Genomic DNA, 24,559 nt, shown 5'->3' on the forward strand with positions numbered 1-24,559 from the left:
AAAAAAAAAAAAAAAAAAAAAAAAAAAAAAAAAGAAAAGTGGTTACATTGGCTTTTATTTTCTTACTTTTTTGTTGTTAAAAAAAAGAAAAAGCTTTTAAACAATTCAGAGTGTATGAGATTAAACACATGAAAGAGTTGTGGGATAAAATAAATTTAAAAGCCTAAAAAAGTGTTTCTACCTATTTAGATTTGTTAGTATAGATTCCTTTCCCCATTTTCACCCTCCCCAGGAAAGAAGATGTCTATTTTTTTTCTTTTCTTTTCTTTTCTTTTAAATTATTATACTTTAAGTTCTAGGGTACATGTGCATAACGTGCAGGTTTGTTACATATGTATACTTGTGCCATGTTGGTGTGCTGCACCCATCAGGAGATGTCTATTTTTTTTTTCTTTTATTACTTACTTGGTTTTCAAGGTATAATTTAGGCTAGCCCAGTTTTTCTGTAATTCCTTTTACATGTGGAAGTGTGACCAAAAGAATAGAATAAAACCCCAGCAAAATAATCTGTGCTTAGAGAAGAAAAAAGTGGTTACATTGGATTTTATTTTCAAAATTGTGCAGAATGAAGTATCTTTGGGTACTGTGTTAGTCCGTTTTCATGCTGCTGATAAAGACATACCCGAGACTGGGAAGAAAAAGAGGTTTAATTGGACTTGCAGTTCCACATGGCTGGGGAGGCCTCGGAATTGTGGCAGGAGGCAAAAGGGACTTCTTACATGGTGGTGGCAAGAGAAAAGGAGGAAAAAGCAAAAATGAAAACCCCTGATAAACCCATCAGATCTTGTGTGACTTATTCACCATCACTAGAATAACACAGGAAAGGCCGGCCCCCAAGATTCAATTACCTCCTCCTGGGACCCTCCCACAACACGTGGGAATTCTGGGAGATACAATTCGAGTTGAGTTTGGGTGGGGAAATAGCCAAACCGTATCAGATACTTATAAATTATAAAGTTAGAACTAGACTAGAACATAATTTTCTTCTCTCATTTTTTTTAGATTATTGTTTTTTTTTTTTGAGACGGAGTCTCGCCCTGTCGCCCATGCTGGAGTGCAGTGGCCGGATCTCAGCTCACTGCAAGCTCCGCCTCCTGGGTTTGCGCCATTCTCCTGCTTCAGCCTCCCGAGCAGCTGGGACCACAGGCGCCCGCCACCTCGCCCGGCTAGTTTTTTTTTTGTATTTTTTAGTAGAGACGGGGGTTTCACCATGTTAGCCAGGATGGTCTGGATCTCCTGACCTCATGATCCGCCCGCCTCGGCCTCCCAAAGTGCTGGGATTACAGGCTTGAGCCACCGCACCCGGCCTAGATTATTGTTAATAGATTAAATCTGGCAATAGTGTAATAAATATTTTAGAAATGATAAAGTGGTTTATCGAAAAATCCCTAACATGAAACAAATTATAATGAGAATAAGAGTAATGAAAACATAGTCCTCTAGAGCAGGGCTTCTCAGTCTGTTTTAACTTTAACCCCTCCTTGATAATTTCCTTTTTCCTGATGTAAATGTATGCCTATTGTGCTTAAAAAACCGAAACAAAAAGTATTCTACCCACTTACTCTCCTTTTTTGGAAGTTTTCCCGCTAGTTGGGAATCAACCTAACCATTGTACCTTTAAGCATCAAAATGTTATTAAATCAAGTTTTCCACTGTGTATAAGGTAAAAACTTAATTTTAAAGGTAGGTCCTACCAGAATTTTTTTTTTCTATTAAAAAATAACCTTTTAACACAGAGCCTTTTACAGTTACTTTCATTTATATCTAGTTATAAATTAGGTTTACATTTAAAATATTCAATATTTTAAGTAAGTACCCTTTAGGAATTGTGTGAGTTGACTAATGGAACTTACAAGATCTTTGTAAAAGAATATAAATAAAACTAATCAGTCCAATTCTGACTTTTCTTTAGCGTTGAGAATCATATATATATATATATATATATAAAACTACACATAGATTTGGTTAGGAGAGGCATAAGAGGGCTTCCACCACTTTGCAGTGGGAAGGATTTATATATATTCAACTTTTTTTTTTTTTTTTGAGACAGAGTCTCACTTTGTCGGCCAGGGTGGAGTGCAGTGGCATAATCTTGGCTCACTGCAACCTCTGCTGGGTGCCACCATGCCCAGCTAATTTTTGTATTTTTAGTAGAAATGGGTTTCACCATGTTGGCCAGGCTGGTCTCGAACTCCTGACCTCAGGTGATCCGCCCGTTTTGGCCTCCCAAAGTACTGGGATTAGAGGTGTGAGCTACCACGCCCGGCCTATATATTCAGAATTTTGAAGTGCCTGTTACATGCTAGGCATTTAGGAGCCACTAAGAAGGCAAACTCTTATAAGAAATAATATGAATATAATGAAAAAATTTTTCTTGTGTTTAGTGGAAAAGGGCTTACTTGCCAAAATGTATGCCCATTAGTCCTATTCCAGTCTTCTAGAGCAATACAAAATAAAGCTGCTGCTGATTCTCCAAAATTGTAGCTGAGTACTTCTAAATAGATAATTTTGTTTAGTCATCTTCAGGCTAAGCATATTCATATACTCATTAACGAATTATGTCTTTAATCAAGAGGAATCATTCTTTTCACCTAAACTTAGTTAAAACTATCATAACACTCTTTAGGCACTTTATAAAATTGGCACTAGATTAGAACATATGTTGAAGATTAAAGCAGATTAGAGGTAGGAGATAGCCATTTAGAGCAGCTATGCTGTTTCCTGTTTGATACTCAAAGAGTGATTTATAGTTCTTATAGTTCCCTAATCTTAAAAACATCTTAACAGATCTTTTTCGACCATCTTTGTTTTTATGTTTTTGTTTTTGTTTAGACCAGGGTAAAAGACTAGTTCATCAGCAAAAAGGCCAGTAAATAATCACATTTTCACTTTTGCTTTGCAACTCTGGTGTGGGTTATTATGAACCCAGTCAAATTTTAGCAGTTTATGTTCTCCTCCAAAATAAATCTGTCTGCATGGAGAAAGTTTAGCCCTCTTACACTTTTACCTGATTGTTCTGTAATTATACTTCATTTAAAAAATTCAATCTGCTTTTAAACAAAATTTATGCAAATGTGATGTTACCGAAAGATACTCTAAAATATTGGATTTAGAACTCAACTCTTATTTTTTTGGAAACCATTTTTCTCCCTTCATGTTATATCTCAACTATTATTTGCTCATCCATAAGGTCTGATTCTTAAACTTAACTTTAACCAGCTATGTCACTATTTGAAATGCGTGCGTTTTCGTATTTTTCCCAGAACCTAGTATGACTTTAACACTTGAAACTGTTCAGAATCCAAGGCTTAGCTGACCTGGACTAGGAAATAAGGACTGAGTTCCAGAATGATTGGTTTTGAACTCATCTCATCTTCCCCCATTTGCCAAGGTTAAGTTTGCCCTTCTCATTTTTTTTTTTTTTTTTGTAACCTAGTTCTTAGGATTTTCAGTCTCACAAGTACTAATGATTAGATGTTTTATTTTGAATGCTTGACTTACAGGAATCATTAAATGTGAATCTAGCCAGGCGTAGTGGGTCCTGCCTGCGATTGCAGCACTTTGGGAAGTGGACGCAGGGGGATTTCTTGAGCCTGGGAGTTCAAGACCAGCCTGAGTAGCATAAAGAGACCCTGTCTCTACAGAATATTAGAACAAAAACAGAAATTAGCCAAGCGTGGTGGCATGAGTTGTGGTCCCAGCTATTCAGGAGGTGGAAGTGGGAGGGTCATTTGAATCCAGGAGGTTGAGGCTGCAGTGAGCCATGATCACATCACTGCACCCTGGCCTGGATGACGGAACAAGACCCTGTTTAAAAAAATCTGAAAGAATCTGATGAGATTTAGCACATATTTGATTATATATGTTATATCTTTACCAGGAAATTTATTTAATCAGTTTTTATGACATTTTAACCCAATAGAAAGAAGAATAAATCTCATCGAGATATTAAGCGAATGCAGTGTGAGTGTACACCTCTTTCTAAAGATGAAAGAGCTCAAGGTGAAATAGCATGTGGAGAAGATTGTCTTAATCGTCTTCTCATGATTGAATGGTAAGTAAATTAGAATACTCTGCTTTTGCTCAACACTTCTATTAAATGTCTCTAAATATTGAATTATCAATGAAGAATAAAATTTAACCTTTCTCCTACCTATGAATGACTATAAGCAAAGAAGTATAGTAGACACTTTGATGTGTAGTAGAAAGCAGATATTAATAGGGAAACAAATTTCCCTTGCATTGTGCATTAGATTATAGTACCCACCATGTTTTAAGTGCTGTGTAAAGTAGTCCTATAGTATTAATTTCTATTCAGTGCTTTTTTTATCTTATAATATTCATGTCCTAGGAGGTAAATAATGGTATTTTTTAGCTTTCACTATAAAGTGAAATAAAACCGTAACATTTCAGAAATGCATAAAGTGAATGTCTTTTTCTCCCAAGCATCGATTCCATTGTTTTGTCGTTTTTCCAGAAAACTTTTAATGCCTTTGCTAGCATAGGTAGATGTTTTCCTCTTTTTATGTATACAGATAAAATCTTATTCTATATACTTGCTTGGATTTGCTAATCAGACCTAATCAGAGCTCTATGTACAGACCAGACTAAATCTTTCTCTTGACTGCATTATGTATTCATAGCTGGTAATTATTCTGTTGACAGACATTTGCTTCTGTATTGTTCTTATAAATAGTAAATATCTTTACATTAAAAAATTTAATCTTGGCCAGGTGTAGTGGCTCATGCCTGTAATCCCAGCTATTTGGGAGGCCGAGGCGGGCAGATCACTTGAGGTCAGGAGTTCAAGATCAGCCTGGCCAACATGGTGAAACCCCATCTGTACTAAAAAATACAAAAATTAGCCAGGCATGATGACACACACCTGTAATCCCAGCTACTCAGGAGGCTGAGGCAGGAGAAGCACTTGAACCTAGGAGGTGGAGGTTGCAGTGAACTATCACTCCACTGTACTCTAGCCAGGGTGTCAGAGCAAGACTTTGTATCAAAAAAATCTTTTTTGACCAGTCTGATTGATGAAAAATATATTCTTTAACATGGAAAGAGTATACCTTATTTTTAATGTTAGTGAAGTGTTTTCTTCTCAAAGCTCAGTTTTTGGTTTTGCTCATGTTATAGTGTTGTGAAAATAAAATATATATACCTTGAAAAAATAAAGAGAAAGCATTTTTGGTATTCTTTTATCCAAACTACAGAGAGAGATGAGTAAGAAGAGAAGACATAGGGTTAGCATTATTCTAACTTCATATTGTTGCCCTAGTCATTCTTCTGGGTTTTCCTGCCAACCTTGTGAAGCGTACATGAAGAAAAAAAATTTCTTCATATTATTCACACACTTTAGTAGTTCTCTGTTGTTCTTATGATTAGGTTCAAACTTCGCCTTGTATCCAGAGCCCTTCGTAGCATATCATCAGCCTGTCTTTTCATCCTCCAGCAACTCACCTTTCTTACCAGTTATCTTTAGTTGTTTCATTTCCCTTTGTCCAAACAGGGATTGTTTTCCTATTTCTGCACACAGGCAGGGACAGTTGTATCTCCAGCTTTCTTTATGCATATCCTATGTATCATTAGAGATTCTGCCTTAAATTCTCTTCCCTCCTGAAAGCTTTCCTTTATACTGCCTCACTCTGGAGCAAATCCTTCATCCTTTGACCGTTGCTAAAAAAGTTATTTGCTGCTGGGTTGGCAATAAATAATAATGTATTAAAAATGGTAATTTCTAGTAGTCTTTTTTTTTTTTTTCTTTTTGAGACAGTCTCCCTCTGTCGCCCAGTCTAGAGTGCAGTGGCGTGATCTTGACTCACTACAACCTCTGCCTCCTGAGTTCAAGCAATTCTCCTGCCTCAGCCTCCCAAGTAGCTGGGATTACAGGCATGCACCATCATGACTGGCTAATTTTTGTAACTTGAGGAGAGACAGCATTTCACTATGTTGGGGAGGGTAGTCTTGAATTCCTGACCTCAAGTGATCCACCTGCCTCGGCCTCCCAAAGTGCTGGGATTACAGGCACGAGCCACCGAACTTGGCCCCCTCTAGTGTAGTTTTAATCATTGTTAAAAACCTTTGTATCTATCACATATTAAGAAGGCAATCAGTGTTTGATTTTATCATTTTTACTCTAGGATCCATGGGAGAAGAGCCTTGCCATGTTGTTCTGTTTACTCTGAACAAGGATATGTTTAATAATGACTTAAGATTTTCTCAATTGTAGATCAAGTAGTTAGCTGCATTCAAAAAATGAAAAGTGATTAGAGTAGAAGGAAGGGAAGGTGCACTTACAGAAAATAAGTTCTGCAGAGTTGTCAATGTATGGAAAGCTTACATGCAGCCTGAAAATGTATTATAGACACCTAGAGAGTGGTAGACGTTTCCTGTGATGACCAGATGTCAAGGCTGTATTGTGGGTATGATCTGTTCAAGTAACAATGTAGATACTGAGTTCTAAGGAATCCCTTTGTGATGGAAGGAAAGGAAGGCTTAGTTGGCGGTTAGTCATACATATGCTAATTATACCATAGAAGTATGTATATGTGTAGTTATACTAACACATTTTTTCAAAGTTACTTTGGGTCTTTTGCTGCTTTAAAGAATTAAGTTTCCTCCTTTTCTCATTTCAGTTCTTCTCGGTGTCCAAATGGGGATTATTGTTCCAATAGACGGTTTCAGAGAAAACAGCATGCAGATGTGGAAGTCATACTCACAGAAAAGAAAGGCTGGGGCTTGAGAGCTGCCAAAGACCTTCCTTCGTAAGTTCTGTTTTAATTTCGTTTCACTTCACTTTTTTTTTTTTTTTTTTTGGAGACAAGGTCTCACTCTGTCACCAAGGCTGGAGTGCAGTGGCACAATCTTGGCTCACTGGAACCTCTACCTCCCGGATTCGGGCGATTCTCCTGCCTCAGCCTCTCAAGTAGCTGGGACTACAGGTGCATGCCACCACGCCCAGCTCATTTTTTTTTGTATTTTTTGGTAGAGACGTTGTTTCACCATGTTGGCCAGGCTGGTTTTGAACTCTGACTGCAAGTTATCCGCCCACCTTGGCCTCCCAAAGCGCTGAGATTACAGGTGTGAACCGTCGCGCCTGGCCTTCGCTTCATTTTTGTCTTGTTGAACTTAGATGTTTTTGTAGGAAAACAATTTCTGTATTACACTGAGGTTTAATGATGATTATTACGTAGAATGACCACTTGGTAGCTGGTTTGTTGTTAAAAAAATTTTTTTTTCTTTTTTGGTAATTATGTTTTCTTTAATTCCAAGCAACTACCAAGTGTATGCTGTGGACCTCCAGAATCTCTATGAAGCTATATAGAAAGGAGTTGGGACAGAATCCATTAGTATACATAAAATTGAGTTGGGGTAAGAGTAGAAGACAAGGCCAGGTGCAGTGGCTCATGCCTGTAATCTCAGTGCTATGGGAAGCTGAGTGGGAGAACTGCTTGGGCCCAGGAGTTCAAGGTTACAATGAACTGTGATCATGCCACTGCATTCCAGTCGGGATGGCAGTGATCTCTTGTCTCTTAAAGGAAAAAACAAAAAGAGTAGAAGAGAGTACCTGAGCATATCAAGGTTAAGAATTAAAACATACCTGATAGATTAATGATGATCAAGTATGAATGAATGAATAAATGTTGCCTTCCATCTAACTCATGTAACTTTTTAATGTAATACAGCAGAAGGTTCACTTTATTTTCTACCATATTCAGTGTTTCCTGGAAATGTTTAAGTTTCTTATATAGAGCATATTTAAAGTATTCTTGGCTGGGCATGGTGACTCATGCTTGTAATCCTAGCACTTTGAGAAGCCAAAGTGAGTGGATCACCTGAAGTCGGGAGTTCGAGACCAACCTGGCCAACATGGCAAAACCCTGTCTTTACTAAAAATACAAAAATTAGATGGGTGTGGTGGCGCACACCTATAATGCCAGCTACCCAGGAGGCTGAGGTAGGAGAATAGCTTGAACTCAGGAGGCAGAGGTTGCAGTGAGCCGAGATCATGCCACTGCACTCTAGTCTGGGAGACAGAGCAAGACTCCATCTCAGAAACAAACAAAAAAACCAAAATTAGGCTGGGTGTGGTGGTTCACGCCTGTAATCCCAGCACTTTGGGAGGCCGTGGTGGGCAGATTACCTGAGGTCAGGAGTTCAAGACCAGCCTGGCCAATGTGGTGAAACTCAGTCTCTACTGAAAATACAAAGATTAGCTGGATGTGGTGGCAGGCGCCAATAATCCCAGCTACTTGGGGGGCTGAGGCAGGAGAATCCCTTGAATCGGGGAAGCAAAGATTGCAGTGAGCCAATCTTCAGGCTGGTCAGGAGTTCAAGACCAGCCTGGCCAATGTGGTGAAACTCTGTCTCAAAAAACAAAACAAACCAAAAATTAGCCAGGCATGATGGTGCACACCTGTAATCCCAGCTACTCGGGAGGCTGAGGCAGAAGAATTTGCTTCAACCCACTAGGAGGAGGTTGCAGTGAGTCGAGATCACGCCACTGCGTTGCAGCCTGGGCGACAGAGCAAGACTGTCTCCAAAAAAGAAAAAAAGTATTCTTAATGAAAGTCAAGTGCCTCATTGAAGTTAAATATAAAATATAAACAAATTACATGTATTTATGGTTGAAACATTTAAAAAATATATAAAAAAAAATGGAAGGAAATAAAACATTTGCTGGATTCCAGTAGCTTAGACATAACTATTCTTTAAGAACACTCTGAGCATATGGCCACACTTGGATGGGAGTTGGAGTTGGGGCAGGACTTGGTGGGGTTTAGTCTGTTTATTGTGGGAATTCAAAACACAGGTAATAAAGACAGTAATTTTTTTTTCTCACTGTTTTCCCCTTGGCAATAATTTAGTTTTATGACAGGAATCCTCATATATCTTTTGATAAGCAAATTGTTCTTTATTTTTTTTTCTTTTGAAGATAAGAAATGATGTTTATATTAATCTATCCTTTTGAGAACCAATCAGAAAAAAAACACGTTTTGTTACACAAAAAGGGGGCTGGTAGGAACCTCATAGATTTCCCTTCTCCTCAAAGTGTTGTAAAAACACATCCTGGCTCATAACTGATTTTTATTATTTTTTATTTTTTTGAGACAGTGTCTTGCCCTGTCACCCTCACTGGAGTGTCCTGGCGCAATCATAGCTCACTGCAGTCTCGACCTCCCAGGCTCAATTTATCCTCCTGCCTCAGCCTTCTGAGTAGCTGAGACTATAGGTGTGAGCCACTATGCCCAGCTACTTTTTTTTTCTATTTTTTATAGAGATGAGGTCCTCACTGTGTTGCCTAGGCTCCTCATAACTGGTTTTTAATTGTTTATTTGAAACAAATATCCTACAGAATTGTCATATGCCCCATATCCAATTCATTGGATTCTTTGTAATATTTTAAACAAATAATTGATTATACTTCCTTTGAACACTGTTAATGATACAGAAATCAATACCTCTCAAAGCAGCCCATTGAATTTCCAAAATCACTAGTTCTAGTCCAGACGCACATTTTCAAAGATGCCTTCTTTCATTCTGCCCTAGCCAGCCAGGCCTTCTTGAGAGTTTTTTGTTTGTTTGTTTGTTTGTTTTAAAGTAACCACAGTTTGTACGCAAGCCTCTCTTAACAGAGACAATAGTGGATGAGCTGTCTGGACACTGGTCCTTTGTGGTATCTGCAGTAAAACACACAGCTTCAAACCTGATCTAAATTCTGTTACTTGCAACAGACACTCTTTGATAGCTCAGTGCTCTTCTCATATTAAGGGGAAAGGAGATTGGGGAAGGGAGGAAAGGATGCGTGGCTCCAGTTTATATGCCAGGTTAAAACTTCCTAAAGCTCTTTTGTTTTCTTCAGCTATTCACAGAGAACCCTGCTCTGGTAAAAGATACTAGGACTTAATGTCTCTGTGTTTCCCATACCTTCCTACTCCTATAATTTCCACATGATGATGGTAATACCAGTAGTTATGAATTTCATAAAGTAGTCACAACTCTTGAGTTGTTTACTGGTAGAATATTACCATTTAATAAGTACAGATTGTCAGATCTACACAGGATGAGAAATTATTTGGAGCTAAGTTGCTAGTTAGTGTTAAAGTGCCATGGTGGACCTCACCAAAAAACCAGATTACTATCAAAACCCCTGTAGTTTTAGGAAATCTCCCAGTTGTAGGAAGAGAAGGCAGGGCTGTCCAGGTTGACTTAATGTAATTGGATACCAGATAGGGTTTTGAGGTAAAATTCACATAATATAATATTGACCATTTTAAAGTTTACAATTCATTACCATTTAGTGCATTCATAATCTTGTGCAACCGTCACCTTTGTCTCTGTCCAGAACATTTTTATCATCTGAAAAGGGAACTCTGTACCTGTTAAGCAGAATCTTCTCATACCCGCCTCCTCCCAGGCCTGGCAGCCACTAATTTGCTTTCTGTGTCTGAGGGTTGGATCTATTCTCGGTATTTCATATAAATGAAATTATACAGTATGTGGCCTTTTGTGTGTGGCTTCTTTCGCTTAGCATTATGTTTTTGAGGTTTCATCTGTACTGGAGCATGTGTCAGCACTTAATTCCTATTTATGGCTGAATAATAGTCTCTTATATGGATATACGATATTTGTATATCCTTTTGTTAGTTGATGGACATTTGGGCAAATGAGGCTTTTTTAAGATGGAGTCTTGCTCTGTCACCCAGGCTGGAGTGCAGTGGCACGATCACGGCTCACTGCAACCTCTGCTTCCTGGGTTCAAGGGATTCTCCTGACTCAGCCTCCTGAGTAGCTGGGATTACAGGTGTGTGCCATCATGCCCAGCTAGTTTTTGTATTTTTAGTAGAGATGAAGTTTTACCGTGTTGGGCCAGCTGGTCTGGAACTCCTGACTACAGGTGATCTGCCTGGCTTGGCTTCCCAAGTGCTGGAATTACAGGGGTGAGTCACCGTGCCTCGCTGAAATGATGTTTTTTTAGAAGCCATCTTTCCCTTCCACTTTTTTTTGTTGTTGTTTTTCGACACAGGGTCTCACTCTGCTGCCCAGGCTCGAATGCAGTGGTGCGATCACAGCGTACTGCCACCTCAACCTCCTGGGCTCAGGTGATCCTCCCACCTCAACCTCCTCAGTAGCTGGGACTACAGGTATACACTACCATACTCAGCTAATTTTTTTTGTATTTTTAGTAGAGACAGGGTTTTGCTGTGTTGCCCGGATTGGTCTCGAACTCCTGAGCTCCAGTGATCCTCTCACCTTGGCTTTCCAAAGTGCTGGTATTATAGGCGTGAGCCACCACACCTGAGCCGTTTTATTAATAAAAAGTTTCAAACTTACAGAAAAGTTGAAAGAGTGAAACAGTTAGCGTCCATATAAGCACCACTTAGATTTTATAGTTTTTTTTTTTTTTTTTTGAGATGGAGTCTCGCCCTGTTGCCCATGCTGGAATGCAGTGGCCGGATCTCAGCTCACTGCAAGCTCTGCCTCCTGGGTTTACACCATTCTCCTGCCTCAGCCTCCCGAGTAGCTGGGACTACAGGCGCCTGCCACCTCACCCGGCTAGTTTTTTTTTTTGTATTTTTTAGTAGAGACGAGGGTTCACCATGTTAGCCAGGATGGTCTCGATCTCCTGACCTCGTGATCCGCCCGTCTCGGCCTCCCAAAGTTCTGGGATTACAAGCTTGAGCCACCGCGCCCAGCCAGATTTTATAGTTATTAACATTTTGTTCTGTTTGCTTTATTTTACATTCTCTGTCTGCCCGTCTCTTTTTATCTATAGTCTTTTTTTTTTAACGAAGCTTAAAGAGAGTTGCAGACATTACCTTTAACCCCTAAACCTTCCATAGCTTTGCAGTGACAGTGACAGTTTCTGTCTTCATCCACCTGCCATAGTAGAGCCCTGTTGCCCTGAAAAGCCTTTAAGGAGAAGGAGTTCAATGAAGTGACTCTATTTAGCCAGGAGCAAATTTCAGACTTAGAAAAAGATTAATAAGAATCATAAAAATCACATTTCTCATTGCCTTTGCCTTCATGGGATTTAGTCATTGCATGCCAGGCAATTTGATGTTTTTCTGCTTTGTTTTAGTTTTTATTTTGGTTTTTAATTGAGACATGTAGCTTCTCTAAGAAACCTAAATCTTAGAGTTTTAAGGACTGCATGATAGACTTTGATATCAGCCTCATTTAGTTTTTTAGAGGTTAGGCAGCTGAAGGGTCTAGCCACTCTTCCTACATTCCCCAAATTCCTGAGGACTTTGAGATGCTTCTCTCAGCTGCTTCCTCAAGCTCAAACTGTCAGATCCATGTGTGTTGGTATATCCTTCAGACTTCCTGATGTGGGGTCTCTACTCTGAGTGATTTTAGTGGCCAGGTCAGGCTCTGATATTTAAGAACTTTTTCTAAATAAGGTGATTTGAGAGTAATATCATTAGAATTGAATATTTTAGTATAATTCAAGAAAGCATCTTTATGATATGAGGTAAATAGTTATTCAGGTGGAATTTGAATCCCAGGCTGTGATTGAGCTTTGTGAAGTTGGATAGATCACCTACGTTATCCAAACTGTCTTATTTGTCAAATGGGCGTAATATTGATGCCAGATGACATCAGTTTGCTTTATTTTTATTTTTCATACTACCTTTCAAAAACAGGTAATCAAGCCTTAAATGAGTAAGTTCAGGGAAGATAGATTTTTGGCAGGAGAGGGATTGGAAATATTTTTTATATATGCAGTTCCAGATCCTGGATAATATATGTTTTGTATGTTTTGTAGTCACCACATTTAATTCACAAGGCAGTCTGTGATGTCATTTTTCTTTTTCTCTCTTTTTTAAGTTTTTAAAAAATGTTTTTAAACTTTTTTTAAAAGTTTAAAGTTTTTTAAAAGTTCAAAAGTTTGGAGGCCCACCTCGGCCTCCCAAAGTGCTGGGATTACAGACTTGAGCCACTGTGCCCAGCCTTTTTTTCTTTTTTTAATGCAACGGGGTCTTGCTGTGTCACCTAGCCTGGAGTGCAGTAATGTGATCATAGCTCATTGTAGATTCAAACTCAGGGCTCAAGTAATTCTCCTGTGCCAGCCTTTCACCTGACTGGGACTATAGGCACATAATACCATGGCCGGCTAATTTTTTAATTTTTTATTGTTTGTCAAGATGAGGTCTTCCTGTGTTTCCCAGGCTGGTCTTGAACTCCTGAGCCAAAGCAGTCCTCCCACCTTGGCCACCCAGAGTGACTTTTCTTTTTCTTGAGGGAGGGCACTAATCCTAGAAGTGGAGAGTCCAACATTGTAGGACCTCAAATATTGTCATCATTTTAAATTATTTACAAGATGATAAGCTTCTGGGGTTAGAAAAGACATTTCAAATATTGGTTATAGAGGTAATAATTTGACTTTCTAGGTTTACTCATGAATAATCAGATTTTCATTATTGAGACCTAAATGTGTTTGTGATGGACTACTATATAAATATGTATATACATCCACTATAAACTTCTCCAATCCTGTTTTTGAGCTCTGCTTTTTAATATATGTGTTCTTTTCTCATTTGTTTTTAATGCTTAATTTTTTAAAGTAAAAGGATTTAATTTTTTTCAGTTGGCAAAGTTAACTCCTTTATTAATAAGTACATTGATTATGCTAGTAGGTTGTAAACAAATACAAAAGATTTACATTAAAAAAATCTCTTTGGTTAGAGTTAGGGCATGTTTATTTTGGGGGGATAAGAAAAGACCTTCAGGCAGGCCATTTCATGTCAGAACTTAGGAGCAAAACATAGTATGACATTTGTCTACATAGAACTAATAGTTGAAGTCGTTGGTTAGAATGAACTTTTAGAGAATAAAGAGAAGGGGAGAAGACTGAGAATTTAATATCTTCAGTACAGAATAAATAGGTAAATAATCAAGAAAAGAACATTCAAGGATATAGGGTAACTGAAAGATGCCAAAGAAGAAGATAAATCATAATTACTGATAACATTCTGAAGAGAACTCACAGAGAATGTCATTACATAAAGGGGGTTAGATTTGATCTTTAACGTTTTTAGAGACCTTTGAGAGTAAAGACAGCAGAAGAGCAGCTATATTTAAGTTGCCTTCTTTTTTTCTTTTTTCTTTCTTTCTTTCTTTCTTTTTTTTTTTTTTTTGAGATGGAGTCTCGCTCTGTTGCCCAGGCTGGAGTGCAGTGGCACGATCTTGGCTCACTGCAACCTCTGCCTCCCAGGTTCAAGCAATTCTCCTGTCTCAGCCTCCCGAGTAGCTGGGACTACAGGTGCATGCCACCACACCTGACTAATTTTTGTATTTTTGGTAGAGTTGGGGTTTCACCATATTGGTCAGGCTGGTCTCCAACTTCTGACCTCAGGTGATCCACCCGCCTCTACCTCCCAAAGTGCTGGGATTACAGGCATGAGCCCCCGTGCCAGACTGCCTTCTTTTTTTTTTTTTTTTTTTTATAAAGAACAAAAATCCTCTAACTTTTCAGTGTCTCTTGATTTCTTCAGAGCTGTTTTCCAGCTATTAATAACTGTTTTTTTGATATCGTAAGCCAGACTTGAATGTTTTAGTATCTAGTTAAAGGATATATATTTTGGTAGTAGGTATAAATTATAAAAGCATCTTAGAATGAACATTCTTTGAAAAGTACTATGAAGGAGAAAAGTAACCTTGGTTAGAAGCTAGATACTTTACATATGTTTGAAATTTATTTTATGTAATAACTAAATTATCCACATTGCAATATTTATTTAAATTCCTTATTTTTGCCTGAGCATATATGTTTTCCATACTGCTCCTAGGCAGGAAGTGCTATTTTTTTCCTTTTGGTTTGCAGGAACACCTTTGTCCTAGAATATTGTGGAGAGGTACTCGATCATAAAGAGTTTAAAGCTCGAGTAAAGGAGTATGCACGAAACAAAAACATCCATTACTATTTCATGGCCCTGAAGAATGATGAGGTAAGCAGCATGGATATGTTTGCCTTGAAACAGATCTGTTAGGTTTGAAGGAGCCTTGATACTGACTGATTTGATTTTTTTTTTTTTTGAGATGGAGTCTCCCTTTGTCACCCAGGCTGGAGTGCAGTGGCGAGGTCTTGGCTCACTGCAACCCGTGCCTCCTGGGTTCAAGCGATTCTCCTGCCTCAGCTTCCTGAGTAGCTGGGATTACAGGCGCCCGCCACCACGCCTTGCTAATTTTTGTATTTTTAGTAGAGCCAGGATTTCACCACGTTGGCCAGGCCGGTCTTGAACTCCTGACCTCACCAAAGTGTTGAGATTACAGGTGTGAGCTACCGTGTCCTGCCGACTGATTTCTAAAATATATTAAGTGACAAAAATGAGGGGCAGAGCAGTATAAATAATTAGCTTCTATTTGTTTTCAAAAAGTATGGAAGTTACTGTTGCATCACAAGGTAGAAAATAAAAACATGGAAGAGAGAGGAATTTACATATATACGTAAAGATAAACATAGTGTGTTTTAGATTGCAACTCTTAGAAATTATTGATGACCCCCAGAGTGCTTTTTCTTTCTTTTTTTTTTGAGAGACAGTGTCTTGCTGAATTACCCGGGCTGGAGTGTGGTGGTGCCATCTTGGCTCATTGCAACCTCTACCTCGTGGGTTCAAGAGATTCTTGTGCCTCAGTCTTTTTTTTTTTTTTTTTGAGACGGAGTCTCACTCTGTTGCCCAGGCTGGAGTGCAGTGGCTGGATCTCAGCTCACTGCAAGCTCCGCCTCCTGGGTTTACGCCATTCTCCCGCCTCAGCCTCCTGAGTAGCTGGGACTACAGGCGCCCGCACCCTGCCCGGCTAGTTTTTTGTATTTTTTTAGTAGAGACGAGGTTTCACCGTGTTAGCCAGGATGGTCTCGATCTGACCTCGTGATCCGCCCGTCTCGGCCTCCCACAGTGCTGGGATTACAGGCTTGAGCCACCGTACCCGGCTGTGACTCAGTCTTCTGAGTAGCTGAGACTACAGGCATACACCATCATGCTCAGCTAATTTTTGTATTTTTAGTAGAGATGGGGTTTTGCCATGTTGGCCAGGCTGGTCTTGAACTCCTGGACTCAAGCAATCCATGCGCCTCAGCCTCCCAAAGTACTGGTATTATAGGTGTGAGCCACCATGCCTGGCCCCAAAGTGCTTTTGCTTATATAGGTTATGTGGGTTATAATTACTTATATTTAATCATCTTAAAAATTACAACTGAGAAATTTAGAATGTCTATTTAAAACTACATTAGGGCCAAGTGAGAGAATCATTTGAGGCCAAAAGAGGCCAACCTGGGCAACATAGTGAGACCTCATCTCTACAAAAACTAAAAAAAAATTAACCAGGCGTGGTTTTGCATGCATCTAGTTCCAGTTCCAGCTGCTCCAAAGGCTCAGCCGGAAGGCCGAAACAGAGGATCACTTGAGTGTTGGCCCAGATTGGCCTCCCAGAGCGTTGAGATTACAGGCGTGAGCCACTACACCCAGCCCATTTTGGTCTTTATTTAGAAGTTTGTTGATGTTTTGTGGTCAGAAATATGCCATAGGAACTTAACTATTGTTTAATATCAGTTAGCCTATGGTAAAATTGGTTTTCTTGTATATTGTTTTGCTTTTGTAAGTTGCAGTTTCAAAGAACCTGTTGATGACTTTAAGTGGGGACTTAACTGTAATAATAGTAAGCCCATTACTTATTGATACAAATAACATGGTATTATAAAAAATAACTTTTTTTTTTTTTTTTTTAAAGTCAGGGTCTTGCTCTGTTATAGCCCAGCCTGGGGTGTGGTGGCATGATGATAGCTCACTGCAGCCTTGAACTGCTGGGCTGAAGCAGTCCCTCTACCTCGGTCTCCTGAGGTGCTGGAACTACAGGCACATGCCACTATGCCTGGCTTATTTTTAAATTTTTTTGTAGAGACAGGGTCTTGCTGTGTTGCCCAGGCTGGTCTCAAACTTCTGACCTAAAGCAGTCCTCCTGCCTCAACTTCCCAAAGCGCTGGGATTACAGGCATAAAGCACTGTGCCTGGCCTTGGAAAATAATTATTTAAATTTTTTTTTTTTTTTAAAGTGAAAAGAGTTGCGTCGCTTTACATTTTTATAAATCTTTTTAATGTCTGGCTTAATAGAATTCAGTTCGATTCTCATATATCTGCCTCTGTATTCAGTGTGGAAATGTAAATTCTAGGGATCTAACCCTAGAGCTATTTAGTTTAACCCTAGGGGTGGGTTCAGCAAGTTTTAACAAACTCTGCATGGGCTTTGGATACACACTCAAGGTTGAGACCTAGGGCATTGTGACATAGCCCACACTTTAAAGTGAAGTATTATACCATGCAGTGAGATTGGGATGTAATAGAATATAAGAAATGGCTAAGGATAAATGGGAGAGACATCGATAAAGATAATTTTGCCTATGGGCCAAAGTTTATAATTAGCAGATCTTCCAAAAGCATTAGTTAGGTATTTGTCGCTTTGAAGTATGAAGTAGTGTGACAATTCTCTGAAGCAAGGGCAAAGTGGGGGTGAGGGAGTGTGTATGTGTGCGTGCGTGTGCACTGCATGTATCTTACATTTATCTTAATGCTTTTCCTTTGTAAAATGTGTAAATCTTTTTTTATTCAATGGGTTAATTTAATTTACAGTGTCATCTGTCTTCAGTTAGAAATAATGGAAACTGAGCTGTTTACAGTGGAAAGACTGTGAAGCTGGTAGTCAGGAGGCCTCATTGCCCTGCCTTAACTGGTTAGGTTTTGCAGCCCAATCTTTTTTTTTAATTGATGCGTAAGACATGTATGTAGTTTTGGGGGTAATTGTGTGAATATTTAAGGTATTTTTTAAAATTCTTAAATGATCCTCTTCTCCCAGATAATAGATGCCACTCAAAAAGGAAATTGCTCTCGTTTCATGAATCACAGCTGTGAACCAAACTGTGAAACCCAAAAAGTAAGTTGAGGTGGATTTAGAGTTTGAGGTATTTATTCACGATTGCTGTTCTGACCATTAATTTTAGATCTCATATCTAAGGTACTCATGAATTTTTTAGTACCTTTTTCCTATTCTGTTTTAGTATTTAAGATTTTATTTTGAAATAAGTTTAGATTTCTAGGAATGTTGGAAAAATAGTATTGTCTTCACCTAGCTTTCCCAATGTTAATGTCATATGTAACCATAATAAAAGGATCAGATACAGGGAATGCTATTAAGTAATATAAAGACCTTATTCAAATTTTGACAGCTGTTGTCTTTCTGGTCCAAGATCCAATCCAAGAACTCGCATTGCATTTAGTTGTCACCTCTCCTTGCCCATAATTATTTTAGATATTTTAATGGTGCCAAAATACAAAACTAAATTTTAATTTTGAAAGTTCAGTGTGTATTTGGATTCTTTATCAGGTCTTATCTAGGTGCAATATTTGACTTTTAATAACACTCATGAGGGACTGAAAAACTGACATTGAGAGGGATTGTATCTTTGTTTTTTTTTTTTTTTCGCCCAGGCTGGAGCGCAGTGACATGATCTCGGCTCACTGCAACCTCCGCCTCCTGGATTCACGTGATTCTTCTGTCTCAGCCTCCCAAGTAGCTGGGATTACATGTGCGTGCCATCATGTCTGGCTAATTTTTTTTAGTATTTTTTAGTAGAGACGGGGTTTTGGCATGTTGGCCAGGCCAGGCTGGTCTCGAACTCCTGGCCTCAAGTGATCCACCCCTATCGGCCTCCCGAAGTGCTGAGATTACAGGCGTGAGCCTCCGCGCCCAGCTGGGATTGTAACTTTTTTAGATTAAAGCTATGAACCCGCTCTGTAAATGTGTATCATTGATTTCCTCTCATGTTGAAATGGTGCTTTTGTGTCTTGGGTATTTTTTGCCCTTTGATCTATACACTAATAGATTTTATGCATGGCTCTTCTAAGAGCCAAGTTGTATAACAAAAAGGGGAACCTACTGTGGAATCATTCAACCTAGGTTTTGGTTATAGTTCTGCCAGAGCTGGTGGCCACATGTCTAGCTGTGAGAATCCCACTGTACAGTGTCCCTTAATCTCTGCAAGTCCGGAGTTTTCATTAATAACATGTGCAAATTGTCTGGATCAGCACTCCACAGTCCTTGACTTGCTTACATGTTTTGGAACTAAAAGATCTGCCTCCTGTGTATCTGCCGCCATTTTAATTCTTGAGTCTTATGCATCTGTTCTGATGTCCCTTTCACTATACTCAGCCAGATGACCACCGCTTCATGGAATTAAACATTTGGGATCAGTGTTTCCTAGTTTCCATATCTCATCTCATCTTACAACATGGTTACTTTTAACATATGTTAATGTAGACTTGCCTTTGATAGTGACACAAGCATCCTCTATTTGCCAATTTTTAGTACAAGTGAATCTTTACTGTATGGAAATGTTAAGATAAAATAGCAGTTACTTGTTTTCTTTTTTATTAGAGACACGTTAGAGATATATCCAATCTGGTAGTCCATTAAATGAGAGTTACACTTAAATATTTTAGTTCTTTTAAAGAAAAAATTCTCCGTGTGCTATTTGGGAAAACTTGCATTGCCTAAAGACCCATTTGCATAATTAAGGCGGATGATGATGATCTTTATATACGTGCACACACACACACACACACACACACTAATAAGTTACTAATTTCTTTTGTTTTCAAACATCATCTCAGTGGACTGTGAACGGACAACTGAGGGTTGGGTTTTTTACCACCAAACTGGTTCCTTCAGGCTCAGAGTTAACATTTGACTATCAGTTCCAGAGATATGGGTAAGTATTGTTTCTACTAATTTTGCTGCTTCTGATGGGGAAATAGGCTGTTCAGATATAAGGATATAAAACTTTAATATGAATTACTTAACAGTTATATTTACTCTCAACTCTTATCTATAAGATATTGTTTTGGTTTTGTGTGTTTTTCTAATGTATGACACTTCTGACCCTTAAGCGATGTTGTACAGGAACTATATAATTTTCTCCTCAGCCTCATACTATCTACTTGTATAATTATATTTCTTATGTAATTCTGAAAAACGTTATTATAGATATGCCAACTCTGTGTGTCTGAAGAGAATAGTACAGTATTATAAATTACTCTGTATCCATTATTCAGCATTAAAAGTTATCAACTCATAACCAGTCTATTTCATCTGTACCATTTTGTACTCTTAAATATAATTGGTTACCTAAAAACAGTAACTGATGCAATAGCAAAGACTACCTAAACAAAAAGTGTGGGAGTTCTTATTAACACTGAAGCATTAATAAAGATACTGAGGAGGTTTGAAGTACATTATGTAAAATCCCTGTGTTCCAATGACTATTTAAAAATAAAGCTACAGGCTGGTTGCGGTGGGTTACGCCTGTAATCTCAGCACTTTGGTAGGCTGAGGTGGGCAGATCATGAGGTCAGGAGTTTGAGCCTGGCCAACATGCTGAAATTCCATCTGTACTGAAAATACAAAATTTAGCTGGATGCACACCTCTAATCCCAGCTACTCTGGAGGCTGAAGCAGGAGAATAGTTTGAACCTGGGAGGTGGAGGTTGCAGTGAGCCGAAATCACACTGTTGCACTCCAGCCTGGGTGACAGAGTGACTCCGTCTTAAAAAAAGAAAAACAAACAAACAAACAAAAAAACAAAAAATTACATTAGGGCCAGGTGTGGTGGCTCACGCCTGTAATCCCAGCACTTTGAGAGGCCGAGGCGAGCAGATCATGAGGTCGGGAGTTCGAGACCAGCCTAGCCACATGGTGAAACCCGTCTCTACTAAGAATATAAAAAGTAGCCGGGTGTGGTGGCACATGCCTGTAATCCTAGCTACTCCAGAGGCTGAGGCAAGAGAATTGCTTGAGATCGTGCCACTGCACTCCAGCCTGGGCAACAGAGCAAGACTCTGTTTTGAAAAAAACAAAAAAGCAAAACAACAAAAAAAGCTATATTAGTCAACCAATTCATGACTCTGACGACTAGTTTAGAAAAGGAAAAAAAATTAAGCATTTAAACATGTATTCTGCTTTTCTCAAGTGACTTCTGCTTTAGGTTAAACCAAATAGTTGATGAGAGGAAGTTCTTCTTTGTACAGATATTCCAGTTAATAAATATAGTAGTAGGGTGAGCTGTGGTGGTGCACGCTTATAGTCCCAGCTACTCAGGAGGGTGAGGTGGGAGGATCACTTGAGCCTAGGACATGGAGGCTTCAGGGAGGCATGACCTTGCTACTACACTCCAACCTGGGCCATAGCTCAAGACCCTGTCTCAAAAAACAAAAACATAAAACTAAATTAAGTAGTAAAAATATCACCATTTTGCAACACTTAGTAAGGTATGTGTCTTAAACAGTGGTCATTAGTGGCCACTAATATCAGAAAAAGATAACTAATGTGTGCCTCATAATGAAAGAACACAACATTACCTTTGAAACAATCTATCTTCTTTGGGTCTTGAGGACCATTGACCTATACAAGATACTTTCTGATTATTAAGAAACCAGTACAGTTAAAATATTGGAAAATGTAAGTAAGGCACAAAACCCTAAAAGTTTTTATTTTATTTTTTTCAGATTATACCTATATCAATTAGTAGCTTTTTATGCTAGAAAAGCACACAGTTGCAGAGTTTCCTGAATATTTTAATTCTTTTAATGCTACCATATGATGAGGTTTTAATTCCTGTACACTGTTCAGTCTGGTGACAGTTACCAGACTTCTGGCAATGAAGGTCTTTTACATACTCCTTCACATTGTTTCATACATGCTGCATGTCTTAAACATAGTGAACTCTGAAACTGATGATCTGATTATAATCTAGGGCAAATGCCAGATGGTTGTTTCCGATTCTGTCTGCTTCTCTTGTCAGATATTCAGGGCATGAATGCAGACCAGGTTCTATGTTGGGCTCCATGTTTTTGCCTCTGTGCTTGTATTGTCCTCTCTGAGGGAAAGAAAAGTGGAAATCAAGTGCTGTTTGGGAATTCCTGCTCTACTTATTGAACAATTCATTTTTATCCCTCTAATTGCTACTATCATATCCTAAATCTATCAGTTTACTATTAGAATACTCAATTTTTTTTTTTTTGAGACAGCGTCTTTGTTGCCCAGGCTGGAGTACAGTGATGCAATCTCGGCTCACTGCAACCTCTGCCTCCTGGGTTCAAACAATTCTCGTGCCTCAGCCTCTTGAGTAGCTGGAATTACAGGTGTGTGCCACCACGCCCAGCTAATTTTTGTATTTTTAATAGAAATGGGGTTTCACCATGTTGGCCAGGCTGGTCTCAAACTCCTGGCCTCAAGTGATCTACCCGCCTTGGCCTCCTAAAGTGCAGGGATTACAGACATGAGCCACTGTGCTCAGCCTAGAATACTCAGTGTTTTCCTCAGGTAGCTCTGATCACTGATAAATGCCATACGTGGTTTCTTCCAGGCCCCTGTAAACTTAGGCCTGTATTCTTTCCCACCATTCTTCCTTACCTCCATGGCTACATTTATTTTTTTCTATATTTGTTATTAAAGTGCCTCATCCTTACGTGATGATTACTTTTTTTTTTTTTTTTTTGAGACAAGGTCTTGCCCTGTTGCCCAGGCTGGAGTGTAGTGCCGTGATTTGGGCTTGCTGCAACCTTTGCCTCCCAGGTTCAAGCGATTTTCTTGCCTCAGTCTCCTGAGTTGCTGGGATTACAGCCATGTGCCACAATGCCTGGCTAATTTTTAAATTTCTAGTAGAGATGAGGTTTCACCATGTTGACCAGCCTGGTCGCAAACTCCTGCCTCCCAAAGTGCTGGGGTTACCGTTGTGAGCCACTGTGCCTAGCCATCTTTTAATAATCAAATGTTTCCTTTTAAGTATCCTGTATTAATCATTTTATATCTGCTTATACTAATGCATGTTTGTTCTATGTGCCAATTAAACATTTACATGTAAGTAATAGTTCTCTGAACTATTGAAGCAATTTTGTTCTTAATCCATATATGTATATGATCTCTTATTTTCATATTAGTAGGTATTCTCATAAAATGGAAAGATTGTTTGTTTCTTGGCTAGTTTTGTCCTCCCAAAGAAAGATGATTGGAAAAATAATGAATATTTTTAAAAAGCAGTTTTAAGACATTTCTATTAGTAATAGCAGACTTGTTGGAATCCCTTCAAGTTATGGTTTTTATTTTGTTTTGATTTCCTTTAGACTGGTATGACTTGTGTGTGTAATTTTGTGTGTAATTGTTTTATTGCCAATAGTTTTGTATGGTTTACTTCCATATAGCTGACTTCTTTCCTATGCTCTTTGAACAGAAAAGAAGCCCAGAAATGTTTCTGTGGATCAGCCAATTGCCGGGGTTACCTGGGAGGAGAGAACAGAGTCAGCATCAGAGCAGCAGGAGGGAAAATGAAAAAGGAACGATCCCGTAAGAAGGATTCAGTAAGTTTGCATTCTTCTTTCAACTTTCACAATAAAAAATTTAAAAAGCGAGGTGGCTTTTCTGATTGAAGGTTATAAAGTCGTACTACTGCCACCAGCCACCAGAGAAATCCAAGATCAGATGAGTTGTTACCAGAAGAGATGCAGTTGCTATTTTTATTTCAGATTCATAGAGATTGGAATTGGGTACTGAGAACTATTAAAGTATTATTGAAAACACCTGGACTAATAGTTTTTCAGATTCTTTAAAACTCCTAAGTACAAGTAAAACATGTCTTTTCTCCCTGATAGCTCACTGCTGCACATTTCTAATCCCTTGTTATTGGTTTGTCTTTGTTTGGTACTCTAAATTTTGAGTGTTCTTCAAATATCTGAAAACCGTCTTTTGAGTGTGAGAAAAGTTTTGAGAGGAAATAGGTAACCTAAGGCTGAAACAGGAGTAGTCACAGATGCTCTTTTTATTTAATGAAACAGCAGTTGATAGCTTTATTTTGTACCCCGTCTTGCCTGAGTTACTCCTGGGATGGGGATGGGATTCTTGATCAGGAGTATCCTGTTCCTAAGGGGACTATCAACTGCGAAAAGGACTTTGTGTTTAAAAAAATATTCTCCTCCCTTTTTTGAGGATCCCTTTGCTAGAGCACTGTTTTTCAGAAGTGTGATCCTTGGATCACTTTCTTTAGAACCACCTGGCTGGATCCATAGTAAAAGTGCACAGTTTTGGGCCAGTCGCTAGACCTGTGAATCTTAGTGGAAGGGCTGAGAAAATCCCCTTGTGATTCTTTTGTAGTTAGCTTATTCCTGGACTTTTCAGGAACTTAGTACTCATGAGAACTATAGATGACAGCAATTTTTCTATTTAGATGGGGAGATAGTAGAAGATGTGAGGGAGGCGATAAGAGTATAATGGTTAAAAGGTAACATCAGTTAAGCACAAATTAATTTGAGGGAATTAAGTATTGAGAATCTGAATTCTGTAAGAAGATACAGATAACAAAAAGCATTGGAAAGGTCCATTTAAAAAAAGCGGAAAAGGATATATATAACAAACACCTATATTTGCACCACCCAACATGAACAAATGCATTAGAATGTCATGTGTTCTTTAGCTCTTTCTTTCTCTCTTTCTCTTTTAAAAAATGTATACATTT

General features: G+C 38.8%; 1 protein-coding gene across 11 annotated transcripts in view; it reads left to right on the plus strand.

The window, feature by feature from the left end:
- The window catches only part of SETD2 (SET domain containing 2, histone lysine methyltransferase), a 151,611-nt gene that overhangs the window by 45,729 nt on the left and 81,323 nt on the right, over nt 1–24,559 (plus strand). For all 11 annotated transcript variants that reach the window (XR_003309568.2, XR_003309571.2, XR_003309569.2 and 8 more), the window contains exons 4-9: nt 3,923–4,054; nt 6,639–6,767; nt 14,831–14,954; nt 17,854–17,931; nt 19,668–19,765; nt 23,282–23,408. Coding sequence is in view for 3 of the 11 variants with exons in the window: in XM_026454859.2 (XP_026310644.1) it covers nt 3,923–4,054; nt 6,639–6,767; nt 14,831–14,954; nt 17,854–17,931; nt 19,668–19,765; nt 23,282–23,408 (688 nt within the window). In the remaining 8 variants the exon portion in view is untranslated. The remainder of the gene's footprint in view (nt 1–3,922; nt 4,055–6,638; nt 6,768–14,830; nt 14,955–17,853; nt 17,932–19,667; nt 19,766–23,281; nt 23,409–24,559) is intronic.

This window comes from Piliocolobus tephrosceles, chromosome 2, assembly GCF_002776525.5.
Source record: "Piliocolobus tephrosceles isolate RC106 chromosome 2, ASM277652v3, whole genome shotgun sequence".
In the NCBI taxonomy this organism is placed as follows: domain Eukaryota; kingdom Metazoa; phylum Chordata; class Mammalia; order Primates; family Cercopithecidae; genus Piliocolobus; species Piliocolobus tephrosceles.